The 14,843-nt window shown below is 35.1% G+C and overlaps 1 protein-coding gene and 1 long non-coding RNA gene across 8 annotated transcripts in view; one reads left to right on the top strand and one right to left on the bottom strand.

The window, feature by feature from the left end:
• Positions 1-14,843, top strand: part of oxr1a (oxidation resistance 1a) — a 310,698-nt gene that overhangs the window by 279,091 nt on the left and 16,764 nt on the right. For all 7 annotated transcript variants that reach the window (XM_087286150.1, NM_001114444.2, XM_087286149.1 and 4 more), the window contains 1 exon segment: positions 6,395-6,560. In XM_087286150.1, coding sequence (XP_087142276.1) covers positions 6,395-6,560 — 166 coding nt within the window.
• On the bottom strand, positions 8,901-13,907 carry LOC147833476 (uncharacterized). Its single transcript, XR_015512028.1, has 2 exons — positions 13,572-13,907; positions 8,901-11,052 (listed from the first exon to the last, which is right to left on the bottom strand). It is a non-coding gene; the product is annotated as an uncharacterized LOC147833476 (long non-coding RNA).

The following is a 14,843-nucleotide window of genomic DNA, read 5'->3' as shown; positions in this document are numbered from 1 at the left end:
TAAATTTAACACAATGAATTGAATCGGTGCTTTCTTTTTGTGTTATCTCTGTAGTAAGATCATGGTTACCACAAATCATTCATGGTTTTGCAACACCAACCTTAATTTAACCATAGTATTTGCAGTAAAAGTGTAGTTTTACAAATGCAAATCATTGTGCCAAAAAATGTTCACTATAAAAAAAAACATTACTTTTCATAAGGGTGAGCAGGGATGGGCAAAAATACATTAAAATGTATTTTAAAATTAAACAACAAAACCATCAATTTTAAGTGTATCAAAATAAACTACAAAATACAGCAGCCACAAATGTATCAAAACAAAATACTGTATTTTTGTATTTTAAAATTACAATAAAATACTTTTAAAATGGAGCATGAAATGTCTCCGCAAACCTTCCATCAATAGGCCTATTGCATCAATCCCTCACCATTAAACTGACTTAGTGAAGTAAACAATGTTTGATAGCAACAGCTTTTCTCTTCCACTTTGTTCACCTGTATAGGGCAGGGGTGGCCAATCCTGTTCCTAGAGAGCCACTTTCCTGCATATTTCAGTTGCAACCCATATCAAACACAACTGCCTGTAATTATCACATTGGCTGTTTCTCAATTCCTAGAACGCAGAGAACGAACTTGCGTTCTTGTCGAGACCGTTCTTGCCAGGTGTCCTCGGAAGAACGAACTCAGGAGACCTCGAGGGCAGAGAATGCCTCCTGTGAGAAATGAGATGCTGCGTTCTTCCTGATGGGAAGAATGTGACTTCACGCATTTTAAATGGTTATTTAAACATTACAGCATTCATACAAAGATTTATTGTTTTCCCCCTTTTGAAAATATATACTTTGCATAAAAACATTATAAATATACGTTGCACAATATAAATAAAACTGATTTTAATTTGAATTTCAGCAAACAAACACCCTTAATGTGTTTATTCCTTTATTAAGATGTTCATGGTTATGTTTACTTTCACCGTTTCATTTAGGGAAACTCCTGAGGTAATTAAGTTAAAACTCAGAACTTTAATAATAAATCTAGATAAAATGCTGCGCTTCCCACCTCCAGTCGCAATGACCTCTGGAGTCGGTGTTCGGTGCTCAAGTCTGCATCGGTGCGTCCTCGATATCAAGATCACATCTGGGAAGTTTCACGTGTCCTCTGTTCTTGCGGTCTTGAGTATTGGAACTGAACATTGGCAGCTAATGATGACGTTACACGAGAACACGAGGACACAAGACCGCTAAAGAACTTTTTTGGATCTTAATTAATTGTTTCTGATGTGTTTGATATGGGTTGCAACTGAAATCTGCAGGAAGGTGGCTCTCCAGGAACAGGATTGGCCACCCCTGGTTTAGGGGAAGATAATTAGTGACCTAATGGTTAGTGAGTTGGACTTGTAACCCAATGCTAACTTGTGTTTCTCTTTGAGTTACAAATTACAACCCATCCATTATTTGTACTGTTTACTAATTTTCCAAAGATTATTTCAGGTCTTTTGTAACTTGTTTATTGTTGGTTTACTCCCTTAAACAACACCAGTACACCATATTTATAGTTGAAGACAGAATTATTAGCCCCCTGTTAATTTTTTTCCCCAAATTCTGTTTGAGGGAGAGAACTTTTTTTCACACGTTTTTAAGCATAATAGTGTTAATAACTCATTTCTAATAAGTGATTTATTTTATCTTTGTCATGATGACAGTAAATAATATTTTACTAGATATTTTTCAAGACACTTCTATACAGCTTAAAGTGACATTTAAAGGTTTAACTAGGTTAATTAGATTAACTAGACAGGTTTGGTTTGTTCTGTAGACATGGTTTGTTCTGTAGACAATCAAAAGCAAATATAGCTTAAAGGGGCTAATTATTTTGTCCTTAAAACGTTTTTTAAAAAATTAAAAACTTATTTCATTCTAGCCGAAATAAAACAAATAAGAGTTTCTCCAGAAGAAAAGATATTATCAGACATTATCAGACATACTGTGAAAATTTCCTTGCTCTGTTAAACATCATTTGTAAAAAAAATTAAAAAGAAAAAAAAATCAAAGGGTGGCTAATAATTCTGACTTCAACTGTGGAGGTTTTATATTTCTGAAGTTCCTCTGCATTTTGTTGCAGAAGTGTTCTGAAGGCTCCTCATCTTGTTCTTTTGGACTGAGATTTTATTCCATCTCATTTCTTAAGATACTGGATTGTACACTATACAGCCATTATATTGCTCAGTAGCTATTTTTTTTTTTGCTTGTTGACAAAATATTTTAAAATATTTTTTTTTTTGCTTGTTGACAAAATATTTTAAATATTTTTTTAAATTAAAATATATTGTGTACAAAGGAGTCTTTTACCCAGACATTTAAAAATAATATATTTTAGAGCAGTAATCACAATACCATGATACCACGAAACCGTGATATTTAAATCCAAGATAATCATCAGAATCTTATACCGGCCCGTACTGTAGATTTCTAGCAAAGTGTTTTACAGTATATTGAAACTGCAAAAATACAAGACACTAAAGTGATTAAATACTAAATATTAAGCCATTTTTAACAACCCTATCAAATACATATTACAAAATACTTTTTTGTATTTAAAATACATATTTGAAGTATACTGCCCATTCCTGAGCGTGAGTCTACCCTCTGATCCAGCACAAGTGCTCCGTGTTCTTCATCCTACTGGAGCTCTTTCTGTCTGTTATCAATGTATGAAATGAGTCACACATGCTTTTTTTTAAGAAACACCCTGAATGAAAGAGTCAGAATAGATGAGCTTTGACACTGTCTGTGTTGAGTGGTGTAGTGTTGAACCGTGTCTGTGGCTCGAACTGCTGTCTGCTGTAGTCAGAGAGACGCTGCCCAGCCCGAATATGTGACCTAGTTGGTTGGCGACCCGGAAGATCAGTGTAAAGTATCATGACAATAGTGGGCGAGCAGAGGCCGAGAGACGAGGCTTTGAAGCTCACTCTGCCTGTCAGCCGCCTGCCGCATCCCGATACAAGTCACACTGTGTTTTACTCAGCTCTGCCCGTTTAAAAGAGCAAACAAACACTGCTGCATGAACTAGAATTCAAAGATTTTTTCCATTCAGAAAGTCAGTGTGAAATCAAAATTTACTATGTTTATTTTGGCACGTCATGATTTTGCCGAGTGCGATTTGATCCTGGACATCTGTGTTAATACTGGAACATCATTTTTATTCGAAAATGTAATGCATACCTATTCCCTACCCCTAAACCCAACCATAACTGTAAATTACTCGAAAATCAGAGGGGAATGATAGTAAGTTGAAGTGCATAAACCGAACCGTAAGCTAAACTTAACAGAAACTTTAAACGTATACCTCAAATCTGATTGTTTGAATGTATTGTTCCAGGATCTACATAGATGTTAATCCAGAAACATGCCTTACTTGGTAAAATAAGGTTGACGGTTTATTTTGCTAGGACTTATTGTTACTCTTTAGTTTAATATTTAGTCCCTGCAAGTTAATTCAATGAAAAATGAAGTTTTGTTTTGGTGATCTTCAATCAAAGTCTGACCGTTTGCTTCTGTTAGTGTAGTGGTGCTTCTTTGTTGACATCAGTTTGATGGATTCAGCCTCAATATTCTTAGCTATGCACCTCTTACCTTTAGTTTGCTATAAGGGAATGATGTAGAAAAGAAAGCCCCGCCCCCTACTCAATATTCCATTTCAGTTGGAAGTGCATCAACATACTGAAATATATGTCAGCAACTTCAAAAGTCACAGCAAAGTATAATTTCAAATGAATACATCAAATAATCCTAAAATAATAATAATGATATTAAAATAATATTTTTTATATAGATATTATTGATAATTACACATAATAAGAAATGTTTCTTAAGCAGCAAATATTCAATATGTGGTGTAATAAATCACCATATGGGAATGATTTCTGAAGGACAGATTTGCATCAATTCAATTCATCTTTATTTCTATAGTGTTTTTATAATGTAGATTGTGTCAAAGCAGCTTAACATAGAAGATTATAGTAAATTGTGTCAGTCCAGTTTAGTTCAGTTCAGTTCAGTGTGGTTTAATATTCACTGCTGAAAATCTAAACACTGAGGAGCACATTCATCGATGCACAGCTCCACGAGTTCCAAACCAAGCAAGTCAAGTGGCGACAGTGCAAAGAAACAAACTTCACCAATTGATAAAAGTAAAGGAAAAAAAAAACTTGATTAAAACCAGCTTAGTTGTGGAGTTACACAAGGGTCTGTACTTGGACCTATTTTATTTTCTTTATATATTTTACCTTTAGGATCTATTTTTTGTAAATATGGGGTGGCTTTTCATTTTTATGCTGACGACACTCAGATTTATGTCCCTTTTAAAAGTAGGGATAAAAAGGGGCTTGACTCCTTTATGAGATGTCTAGTCGAGGTTAAGAGCTGGCTTTCGTCAATTTTTTTAAATTTCAATTAAGGAAAAACTGAGCTGGTCTGGTTTGGCGATCCTAACCCACTGCATTTATCAGGTTTTGGTGAGCTTTCCACTTATCAAAAACCTGTTGTTAGAAACTTAGGATTTCAATTCAACAGTGATCTGAAATTTAACAAACAAGTAAATAAAGTTGTTAAATCCAGTTTTTTCCATTTACGACTTGTGCCAAAAGTAAAGTCGTTTCTCTCTTTTAATGACCTTGAGAAGGTGAACCATGCTTTTATTTTGGGAAGACTTGACTATTGCAATTCCCTGTATGTGGGTATTAGTCAAAATGCCCTAAATAGATTGCAATTAGTAAAAAATCGTCTGTGAGACTTCTGACAGGGATTCGCAAGTTCGAGCACATATCCCCAGTTCTTTCCTCTCTGGGCTGGCTGCCTGTTAGGTCACGGATTGATTTTAAACTATTAATCTTTGTTTTTAAATCCTTAAACAATCTGGCACCATCTTACTTATCGGACCTGCTGCATGTATACAATCCTGGTAGGTCACTGAGGTCTACTGATGAGTTTATTCTATCTATGCCAAGGTCCCGGTGTAAGCGGATCGGGTTTTACTGTTGTCGCCCCAAAACTCTGGAACGGGCTTCCGCCCCACATCAGACATGCTCCAACTCTACCTGTTTTTAAAAAGCGTTTGAAACGCCATCTTTGTTCTTTAGTATTTGAGCCTTTTTAATGTTGAGGGGTTTGCCTTATGTTTTAATTGTTATATATGTGATGTAGATTTTATTTTTAGTATTGATTGTGTTCAGCACTTTGGGCAACGTTGTGTTGTAAAAAAATGTGCTATATAATTAAACTAACTGAACTAAACTAGTTGGGCACGACCATTTCTCCTTTGGGATATATCACAGAAATAAATTATATTTTAAAGATATATTAAAAGTGTATTTATAATAATAATAATATAATAAATAAGGGATTTAAGTAAGAATATTTCACAATGTTTCTGTTTACATTGTATTCAGCCTTCATTTTTTTTTTTTTTAATTTGCGTTACAGATATCTTATTTATGTATATGAATGCAGGGATTTTAAAGTTTAGTATTATAGTGATATTATTGAATAAATAATATAATAAATTATTAGAATTAAAAATAGTAATAAGTGAAAAATATTATTATTAATGTTATTATTATTATATATTTGATGTATATTAGTCGCTGGTTTGTGTTCTGGCTGGGTCAGTTGACATTTCTGTGTGGAGTTTGCATGTTCTCCCTGTGTTGGCGTGGGTTTCCTCCGGGTGTTCCGGTTTCCCCCACAGTCCAAAGACATGTGGTACAGGTGAAATGAATAAACTAAATTGGTCGTAGTGTGTGTGAATGAGTGTGTATGAATAATATTTCCCAGTACTGGGTTGCAGCTGGAAGGGCATCTGCTGTGTAAAACTTACGCTAAATAAGTTGGCGGTTCATTCCCCTGTGGCAACCCCTGATGAATTAGGGACTAAGCCGAAGGAAAATGAATGTTCTTTCCTAGTTCTCCTTGCCTGTTTTTAATGAAATAATGATAGTTTCAAGACTGGTGAAATAAATAAATAAATAAATAAATAAATAAATAAATAAATAAATAAATAAATAAATAAATAAATAAATAAATAAATAAATAAATAAATAAATAAATAAATAGAATGAATGAATAAATAAAAGTAAGTAAGTTAAAATAAAATAAATATTATTTTTATATATGTGTTGGTTTAATAAACGTATTACTAAACAGAAACTGCCTTATAAGAGCACGTTAATCACACTGTTTGTTTATGAAATATTTGAGGGATCTGAATCATTCTTTAAGCTACTAATATTGTGCTTCATTTAACATACAATTTTTACCCGTTCAACTTCAGAATGAAAAGTATAAACCAATAAGCAATGCATACAAAATGACATCAATTTGTCGTCATTTCTCCAGGTCAGACCACCTGTACGTGTTCTTCATCCAGTGGAGCCCAGATGTGTTTGGAGACGGATTAGGAAGCATCAGTCGTGACCCAGGCTTCATCGTGGTAAAGAAAATTGAGGAGTCTGAGGCAAACGAGGAGCAGCAACCTGAGGAAAACTCAGAGAAGGAGTGGGAGGTACGACCCATGCAGCTCACATGTTTGCAATATACTTTCTATCCTTGTGTCTGTATTCTCTGTGTTGATATGCACTGCAATTGACATGCTCTGTATTCAGATTGTTTCTCTTATTATTGTATTTGCACCTGTCTTTGTGCCTTTATTGTCTGATTCTATGTTCCAGGTCTCTGGAAGTGTCTTTTATTGTGTTCCCCTGCAATTCATACACCAGTCACTATATATGTTGCCAGATCTCCTTCCTTAATGTTTCACAGACCTGTTTTTTTGCACTTGGTCAGTAAGAACAAGCTGCATCTTTCAGTGTGAGCTTGCAGATGGTGTTTTGCATGATTGTCGCAATTGTTTTCATTTTATTTTATGTATTTTTAAGAACGAGGCACATGTATGCAGTTTTATGCATTCATGAATCCCTCAGTCGTGTCTAAAAGGCCATGGTTTCACTTAATTATGTCATGCCTCAATGAGATACAAGTAAATCATGCCTATTAGTGTCCTTATGCGTGTTGTGTCCTTTATAAAGCGCCGTTTGGTTGTTTTAATGATTGTATAGTTGGAAACTTCACCACCTGATGTTTCCCCGCATGTTATTGTGTTCCGGTTGCCGTATTGAAACTAATCTGTGGCACTGAGAAACCGATACTTTGTCTGTGGTGGCTTTTAAATTTGACTTTGAATTAATGATGCAGGGAACAAAATAGACTGATTTGTTATTCTGGAACTGAAGGATCTCTGCAAAGCCACTTGATCTTTTAATATGAATTAGTAAAATTAACTGTCTCTGATCTGAGCCGTGAACTAAACTCAACCCTCAGGATACTCGGGCCAGGAGGTCAGTTGTAACACTAAACAAACAAAGTGATGACACTTAGTTAACACATGCGCCAGTCGGGTTACTCTTAAGTGTGATTGCTTCAATGTTGTGGGGAATTTTCCTACATGAAAGTAGCATTTTAGATGTTCTGTACTTATAATTATAGCTGTTTGGGGCAGGGATGAACATTTGCTTATTAAAATATCTACTTGATGGCTCCTTCATGCAAAAAAATAACTCTGAATACTTTGATACATTAGATTGTGTCATGTTTACTTTTTTGTGCGTAAATATCGACAATCATACATTTGGTGTATTATATTTGGGGTGTAACAGATCACGGTTGATCCTTGATTGGTATGGATCGCAACCTGTTGTTCGGAGCACAACTGACCCGCAGATTAATAATTTTTTTTTACTTGTAGATTAATCCGCCTCTCGCATTATTCAAATCACTTGTATGAAAGCATTTAGGCTCCTGTTAAATATAATTATGACCAAAGAAGTTGGTTAATCGGGATGTGGTGGTTGGTTATTAAAGGTGTTTTCTGGCTTTTTTTAGCCTGCATTAATTTATTCAGTGTAAGCTGCACGATTAATCATTATCAGATCAGGATCTCAACACCCACGCAACATTATTTATAAATGATTCTTAATTATAAATCATGGTGATTTGCATATGTTTATTAATCCTATGAGATTCAGTCTTTAATCTTTTGAGTTAGTTATGAAGTACTGGGATAACAGTTTATAGTTTAGATAAAACCACTCGTGTGTAAGATAAAGATTAAAATCACCATCATATGCACTGTAAAACTAATTTTGTAATTTTACGGTTTACTTCCGGCAGCTGGAGTGCCGGGAAAAAAAGTAAAATAAATTACAGGAATATGCCGTAAAATAACAGCCGTTAAATTAGAGAAATTTACCAGTAATGTAAATTTAAGGAAATTTCTGTAATTTAATATCCATTATTTTACGGTATATTTCTGTTATTTAATGGCCGTTATTTTATGTTTTTTTACAGTGCCCCAGCTGCCAAAAAAAAATCGTAAAATTACAGATTTTTTTACAGTGTGCTTTTAACTTGACTCAAACATGAAAGGTGTAGGCAGCAATTACATTAATTAACCAATAGGTGGCGACAACCAGCCATCAAAAATATGCCATTGAATAATTCTTCAAAAATTATCCCTTTAGCAATGAATCATAAAGTTTTATGAGTGAATAACTGAATCATTTATTGAAAATGAGACTAAAAATAAATGTGTTGTACAAATTATAATTTATTTATACGTTTAGCCTCATGAGCAACAGTAAGAGTAACAGTGTATTTTTCACAGTACTGAATAGTTTACCATTTATTTTTATTCAGCTGATTATTTCTTCATTTTATTTTTAATAAAATTACAGGTTCTGAATTCTGTTTGTTAAAACCAAAAGTTTCTTGCATTACTGTTTATGTAATAAATGGAAAGTAAATTTTATTAGTCTCCTTCCTTTTTTGGCTGGTTTAAAAAATGGTGCAATCCGTGACTAAAAAACCACAATGTGATCCGAACTGTGAGATTTGCGATTTGTTGCACCATTACTTTTTATCATGATTTATAAATGTCATTCATTTAATATTAGTTCATAAAACCAAATAAATCTTTAATTTTAATGATATATTAATATAAACATTTAACCCCCCTTCTAATAAGAATTATTAGTAATTCATTTTAAATCATTTTTTTAAACAAAAACGTTTTAATATGGAAATAGCAGACAATTCAGATTATTTATTATTTTATTTAAGTACAATTCCGATTAAATATGTTCACATAATCTCTGTTAAGATATATGATGATGGAGCATTATTTTACCCACATTTTGACATGTTATTCAAAATATTCGACACTTTCATTTTTAATGTTTTAAATTTACTTAAACTCTCATTGAAACACTGACTTTTGCTGCTTGTTCAAAACTACTTATTTAATATGAGTTCAACCAACACAATTATTATGTTTTTGCGGGACAACGTAATTGTTTTATGTTCAATCTACTTAAAACTGTAAAATTGATTAAGTTAATTTAACCGATTTGTGTTGGTACAACATGAAGGAATCGTGTGGAACCCAGCATTTTATTACAGTGTAGTCATGGTGGTGGTGGTGTTGTTTGTTTATTTACTAGCATTTGAATAGCTTTCTGGCTGGTAGACTGGGGTTAATACATCTGGTATTATGTTGCCTTACGTTTGCAACATTTTTGCTTCCTAAAACATGTTGAACAGCATTCAACACTGTTGGCATCTGTCTCAAATATGCTGTTTGATTGGGTCTTATTCGGTGCCCGGTGTAAGTGAAATTCAAAACAGCCAGAGTGTTTCAGTTATTCTCAAACAGCATTGGTATGATGATAAGGGCTATGAATACGTGCATGTTTAGTCCAGATAAGAACGTGAGCATTTAACAAACCTCATTGTCAACCTAATATTTTTAATAGTGTCCGTTCGGCTTTCCTCGCCCTTATACAATAAAACATTTGATTTAAATCCAGGGATTGTTGATTGTTAAAAATATTTAGAGGTCGAGTTTACGTGCGGGTGTCACTTTAAAAGCGATGAAGTCTTCCTTATGGTCGGCGGGGCGTATTTGCCCAGAGCCAATCAGAGACAGAATTCCTCCGTTTGGCGCGATGTCATTGGCTTCTTGAGGTGTCCGTCATTTTCATGTCGTCGTGTTTATGTCTGAATATGGCATGGTGTCGGTCGGCGGAAGGAAGGCTGGATGTGACAGACAGTGATCATGTTCTCCAAGCGGGCGAAGGAAGGAAAACTACTGACTCCTAAGTACACTTATGTATGTAAATACAAGTGTGTTGGTTAAAAGAATTTGCTGAAGCGTGATGATATGTAAGCGGGCTGATGAGCTATTTGCGTGTCCGGCTGTGTTGATTGTCGCGGGCTGTCGGATGAGTTTGTGTTGCTGCTTTTGAAGTTAACCTATATAAAAGTCAGATATGAGAGTGAGTGTGTGTTTGTGTTTATGTTCGATCTGTGATGCTCGAGTGTGTGAATCAGGGGACGTCTCACCTGAGACGAGATGCATTTTTTATGAATGCTCTCTAGTTTACCTTCCTCCTGGTACATTATTGAGGGCTGTAAAGTGGCTTCTTAGCGGTGAAAACTTTTATTTACCGTCTTGGAGTAACAGAATGACCGCTGACTTGGTTATTATTTTAATTTAATTTAATTTAATTTTACAGTCAATTATATTACTACTGTAAGTCAGCGTGTTAAAGCCTTGCAGGACTACTGCGAAAGATCACGAAAAGGGAAGCTGTCGTCATGTTTTCTCGGTGATGACATTTCAAATTCCAAACCCGTATGACAGACTTTTTTCCATGAAACATGAGACATATTTAAAACTTGACTTTTTAAAGGATATGAAGGTGAATTTTATCTAAAATTGTTGCCCTTTTTGGCTTATACAAGAAAGGCAATTGCTTTGAAAGTGAAAAGGTATTTACAGGCAAAACAGAATTAATGCATCGCTTATTTTTCTGTTTTTAATACTGTATTGATGCATTGCTGCAAGAACAAGATATAATGATTTGTGTATCTAATTTGATAATTTGGGGGCGATGCGGTGGCGTAGTAGGTAGTGCTGTCGCCTCACAGCAAGATGGTCACTGGTTCAAGTCCCGGCTGGGTCAAGTTGGCGTTTCTGTGTGGAGTTTGTATGTTCTCCTCACATTTTCGTTGGTTTCCTCCGGATGCTACGGTTTCCCCCACAGTCCAAAGACATGCGGTACAGGTGAATTGGGTAGGCTAAATTGTCTTCAGTGAATGAGTGTGTATGGATGTTTCCCCAGAGATGGGTTGCAGCTGGAAGGGCATCAAACGTGCTGGTTAAGTTGTTGGTTTTGATAATTTGATAATTTGAATACTTTAGCAGGCAACCCAGTGGCTCAGTGGTTTGCACTGTCGCCTCACAGCAAGAGGGTTGCTGGTTCGAGTCCCAGCTGGGCCAGTTGGCATTCCTTTGTGGAGTTTGCATGTTCTCCCCATGTTCGCGTGGGTTTCCTCTGGGTGCTTCGGTTTCTCCCACAGTCCAAAGACATGCGTTGTAGGTGAATTGAATAAACTAAACTGGCTGTAATGTATGAGTGTGAATGCGTGTGTATGGGTGTTTCCCAGTACTGGGTTGTGGCTGGAAGGGTATCCGCTGTGTAAAACATATGATGAATGAATGAATGAATAAATACTTTAGTTAAAAACAAGCTGTTTTGCTTGCTCTAAAATATTTACATATAAAATTAAGTCATTTATAAAATGAGAAAAGTTTGTTCTACATTGAGTCCTATTTCTTATGTATATGATGCTTTCCTAATATTATAAACAAATATATAATAATATGTTCTCTTTTATAATTAATAGTATTATAGTGTTCATTTACAGTATAAAAAAACACATCAATTAAACAAATCATGCACTTAATTTTTTAAACAGAATTAACATCTCCTGATGAGGTCTAATGACTTTGCAGGAAAAATTAATATTATTTACAGCATCAAATTTCATCTCGTAGCTTTGGCCAAAGTCCAGAGTTCATTCAAGATACCTCAGCATGTATAAATAATAACAAGATTTTACCTTCTAGTACCTTTCCATGAGCTAGCACAGTAGCTGATATTGTAAACGTGCTATCATATGAGTAACATGCTTAATAGGTGTGGCAACCAACACCCTGTTACAATATGTGTGACAGATCAGGATTGACAGTCACACAAGAATAAACTTAAGGCGTTTCTTGCTTAGTAGGGCTGCACAATATATCGCAAATGTATCATTATCGTGATAATAGTACATTTTAGTACATAGTGTTTTATGCATTGGTCATTTATCTGAAATTGACCAATCAGATTAAGGCTGGACGATACGGCAAAAATGCAATCTCGATAATTATTTTCCATACTGAACAATAACGATATATATTTCAATATAAGTTAACGCTTCCAGGTTTAAAAGAGCCACACAAATTAAAGGGTCCATTAAATGGCATGACATATTTACAGATGATACATTTTTGGTGGCTGAAAATTTGCTACATCTCTAATTTCAACTCACTCCTAGATTCTCATTGTTGCACATTTCTGCTGTGAGATCGGCTCTTAGATCAATAAAGAGTAAAAAAGTAAAGAGCTCATCATTGACATAAATTTAATTGGGATTCAATATAATATCGCTTATCAGCCCAGCTCTAAATCAGATGCAGCCTTGCCATCTCTATCCCTCACCTACATAGTAGTTCTGCTATTGGCTCGAGTTGCTCAAAGGTCAATTCAGAACTTAAAATAAACACTAATGACAGGAATCAAGACAAGAGAAGAGAATGACTACATACAATCAGATTCAGAATATCTGCTGGGGCTTTTGCTCATTCATAGTGTTTTAAAGACTAAATGTTTACACCCAATTACAATCAATTAGATCTGAAAAATGTATTTTATCTTTTTTTATTGTAATATCAATAAGTAAATAATTAAAAAAATATTATAGCTAATAAAGCTGCATGATATTGGAAAAATTTGACTATTTAGTTTTGCTGCAATTTACATTGCGATATGAATACAATTTTGCCAGATATCTTGAATAGCTCTATTTGTAACGAGCTCATTTATTTAGACTGATTGGGTTTATTTTAAAAGATTATGGGGATTATTCTAGATTATTATTGGGAAGATGAAGTGAAATATTTTACATCACGGCTAGGCATGGGCCGGTATAAGATTCTGACGGTGTGATAACCTTGGATATAAATATCACAGTTTCACAGGGTCACAGTATTGAGATTACTGCTCTAAAATCAATTCTTTTTTAATGTCTGGGTAACAAACAAAACCTTTTCCCCCTTTGTATACATTCATTTATTCATTCATTTTCTTGTCGGCTTAGTCCCTTTATTAATCCGGGGTCGCCACAGCGGAATGAACCGCCAACTTATACAGCAAGTTTTTACGCAGCGGATGCCCCTCCAGCCGCAACCCATCTCTGGGAATCATCCACACACACATTCACACACACTCTCATACACTACGGACAATTTAGCATACCCAATTCACCTGTACCTCATGTCTTTGGACTGTGGGGGAAACCGGAGCACCCGGAGGAAACCTACGCGAAGGCAGGGAGAATATGCAAACTCCACACAGAAACGCCAACTGAGCCGAGGTTCGAACCAGCGACCTTCTTGCGCCATCCTTTGTATGCAATATATTTTAATTTGGAAAACATTTTATATACTTTGAAACGGTAAACATGTCAGGCTAAATAATTCAAATGAATTATTGACTTCTGCTGTCTTCATTTGTTTCAAAAAAAGATACTGCTGTCGTAAAAACTGGAAAAAAATGTAAATAAAAAATCTTACTCATACCTTAGGAACTGTATAGCAGAAAGTTTTGACGGTTTTAAAACCTTCACTTTTCTAAACCGCAGTATACCTTAAAACGGTTATCGTCCCATGCCTAATCACAGTATTTAGGTCAAAAAATGTAATAATCAAATGTAAAATAACACGATATAGCAGAGGTCACCAATCCTGGTCCTGGAGGGCCGGTGTCCCTGCAGGGTTTAGCTCCAACTTGCCTCAACACACCTGCCTGAATGTTTCAAGTATACCTAGTAAGACCTTGATTAGGTTGTTCAGGTGTGTTTGATTAGGGTTGGAGCTAAAATCTGCAGGACACCAGCCCACCAGGAACAAGTTTGGTGACCACTGCCATATAGTCTTCATAGTAAAGATAATTCATCTTTATTAGAGTTACAAACAATACAATTTTGTATGCCTGAATAACTCTTCAGTGAGTCCAAAAATCTTGTTGTACTGTACTGTACTGTGTTGAACTGTAGCGCCTGGTAAACTGAAATCCCAACATATAAACTCAATATTGCACATCATGCATTTGTGACTATTGCAGATGTGCAGATTGCGATTTCAATGCTGAAACAATATATTGGGCATCCGTAGTAGCTAATAAAAATAGTGTTTTCTAGGCAAATGTTATGTTGGAAGAAATATTATCGCAAGACTCAACAACAATATTGCATATTTTCCCAGTATCATGCAACCCTACTTAGTGGTGTGTTTGGTTTTTGTTATAGAGGTTTCTGATTAACTATGCATTATTTGGATAATTTTGAGCATAAGGATCTGCTTATGCTCAATCTGCTGAGTTGTTGTTTTTCAGACCTTCATGCAGAGCAATTCTCACACAATCATGCAAAACACTGGCTGTGGTTGTATTGTCTGCTCACATCTGTACTGTAGTTTGACGTTTAGAATTTCAATCTTACACTCATCTCTTCCATATCCCATAAAGATGATCATTTTTGACCACAGAGTTGAACCTTTAGCAGCTAACTTCTTATCTTAAAACAGTCCCAAAGTGCACATTCTTGTCCATATTTTTTGGCCTCA

The sequence above is a fragment of the Danio rerio genome, chromosome 16, assembly GCF_052040795.2.
Source record: "Danio rerio strain M-AB ecotype USA chromosome 16, GRCz13ab, whole genome shotgun sequence".
Lineage (NCBI taxonomy): Eukaryota > Metazoa > Chordata > Actinopteri > Cypriniformes > Danionidae > Danio > Danio rerio.
Note: the sequence above shows the minus strand (reverse complement) of the source record. Positions and strands in the feature narration are given on the sequence as shown.